Genomic DNA, 2,510 nt, shown 5'->3' with positions numbered 1-2,510 from the left:
GAGGTTTAGATTGGATTTGGTTTTGACATTGAACTTTCTCTTCTTCTAAGGTCATCCCATCCTTTGATTATTTACTTTTACAAGTGTGCACACTAACCTGGGAAGCCTTGTCATGGCAAAAAGGAGCAGGATGCCAAATGGTTTTCTAAAATAAATACACTTTCAGGACATCAAACAGCCTATTGTCCCTTGCCCTCATTTGAGGGAACATTTTTTGTTGACATAAGCTGCATGTTTAGATGATCATTTGTTTTCAATAAAACTGAATTAAGCTCTACTGAGAATAAATTAAATTTAGCAAATAACTGGCCGCTATTTGCTTAAGCAGTTCAATATGTCTTATCAATAAACAGATGACGCAAGGAGAAAATGTCAGTGGTGCTACCATGCACAGCTGCTGGGGCTAAGGATTTTTAAAGGGTTTTAAATAGTTTGCCTAGCAATATACCCATCACTGCTGGCTGACAGTTTAAGACATGTATGCAGGAGAGGTTCACAAGGCCACAAGTATATGGAATTGGAGAGGTGAGCAATGCAGCCCTACCAAAATGTGAAACCTGAGCCTATCAGAGAGGCAGCATTGTCTCCAAAGTAGTCCACTGCAGGACACTCAGAAAATAACTAGAAAAGAAGCAAGGGCAAAACGCCACACAGGTCAATGTTAATATGTGAAATTCTATAGTGCTGGTAGCACCATAATCACAAGGGTTTTAAAATCTACATAAATAAATCTCCTGCAAGAAAATTAGACTGCACTATTACTAACACCCATCCAATCCATTGGCTGGATTCTTCGCCAAACTTTCTAAAACAGATTCTACCAAAAACATTTTAACTTGTCTGTATCCACCATAGCCTTTTACTTACCTGGATGCCCTTCTCCTACTGATTCAGAGGTAAACATGAATTCCCATTCATCATCCAGAGTGTGGTCATATAAGCCATCTATTGGCCCATTCATGATTTTGATGCTTTTCCTGATGGGCTATTCAAAATAGTACTTCAAGACTTCTGCCTTTAGTGCCTTCCTCTTTTTAGGCCACAAGGATAAGCTTCTTTATCAGCAGGGCTCCCAGTTCCTTCAATTGCAGCTTTCTACAAAATCCTGAATTTGAGTTCTGTGTGTGTGCACGCACACTGAGTTTGCATGGGTCTGAGGATTGTATTTCTACCTAGTTTGAGCTGTCAGTCTGTCAGTTCCTCCTATATATGGAAAAGTGAAAGTGCCTGGATAATCATGTGAGGAAACTGGAAGATCCCATTTCCTATCAGGGGAGAAAGTTAACTTTGGGATTTTTCACTTATTAACTTACTGCCCCAAAACTATCATTATTCAGGCTGTGAATAATTGATTGGCATAAGAATTCAGTTAGCCAGGTGTTAATGTAGGAGTTCTGACTGCAGATCAATTCAGGAGCTCCTTCAGGTTAACTTTCCCCTAGTGCAGGGTTGTGTGCTGTGAGTGTCCCCAGACTTATGACTTAGTTGTATGACTTAGAAGATCGTGTAAACTCATTTCTTTCCTAGGTAAAAAAATGTAGAGATTAAGTTTGTTATGAACAATATGATTATTATTATTATTTGCATACATCTTCTGTTGCTTTCAGGATTCCATCCTGAAAGGTCTTTTTCAATTCCCTCCACTTTGTGCTCACTGCTGTAAAAAGAAATAACCTCTATGATCTAATACCTGAGCAACAGATTCTTCTGTTTTACCCTATGAGATGTCATAAATAACCTCTATTCAAACTTTCTTTCTTTTCCTCTGCTTTGTTAATTAAAGCAACCAGAATTTTTCATATCTTCTGTTGGGCCACAGCGACTAGGCATGCAATGACTGTCGCATATTTCATTTAAGGTTTCTGAGAAACACCACAAGTTTTTTTCTAAAAAAAAGTTTTTTTCTAACCAGGCTTTCCTGGTTAGAAAATCTTTATGATGGAGGCTGGCTTGTTTTGGAATGCAGCCAACCTGAGCCTGAGGGAGGGAAACATGATATTTATATACAGCTGGGATTCAGTTACAAAAAGAATCAAAGAAAGCCACTGTTCAGGATGGCTACTTAAAGCTTTTTTTATAGGTTGTCACTGTCCGTGGTAGAAAGACAGACAGACAGACAGGCTTTGTGTGTGTATGTGTCTGTTGACTTTGGGCAGAATCTCAGAACCTATTGTAAAACTTCAGAAAAGCTTACTAAGTCTTAGTTTATTTGCAAGAATACTTATTTCTGTAAGTATTTGTGAAATTTCTACTTTTTCCCTACATTGCTGAGAACAATAATTTGCTCCTGTGAATGTTCACCAGTAATTTCCTGCAGCTTTTACCCATCTTTAATTACCACTGACATGGAATAGACACTACAAAGAACACCGCTTTGATTTACCATTAGACAAGGGCCACTTTGAAGAAGAGCATCCAAAAAGTGAACATGGGTCACACTGTAGCAAAACCCCCAGTTTTTCTTTTCTTTCTTTTTTTTATTGCATTCACTCCCCTTCCCCAACCATTTC

The 2,510-nt window shown here is 38.4% G+C and overlaps 1 protein-coding gene across 1 annotated transcript in view; it reads right to left on the bottom strand.

Moving 5' to 3' along the window:
• The window catches only part of MAT1A (methionine adenosyltransferase 1A), a 41,371-nt gene extending 40,170 nt beyond the window's left edge, over window positions 1-1,201 (bottom strand). The window contains exon 1 of the mRNA XM_019502307.1: window positions 868-1,201. Coding sequence (XP_019357852.1) covers window positions 868-961 — 94 coding nt within the window. The 5' untranslated portion in view covers window positions 962-1,201. The remainder of the gene's footprint in view (window positions 1-867) is intronic.
• Window positions 1,202-2,510: the final 1,309 nt, after the last annotated feature.

This window comes from Gavialis gangeticus, unplaced genomic scaffold, assembly GCF_001723915.1.
Source record: "Gavialis gangeticus isolate Ggan-Ray unplaced genomic scaffold, GavGan_comp1, whole genome shotgun sequence".
Lineage (NCBI taxonomy): Eukaryota > Metazoa > Chordata > Crocodylia > Gavialidae > Gavialis > Gavialis gangeticus.
Note: the sequence above shows the minus strand (reverse complement) of the source record. Positions and strands in the feature narration are given on the sequence as shown.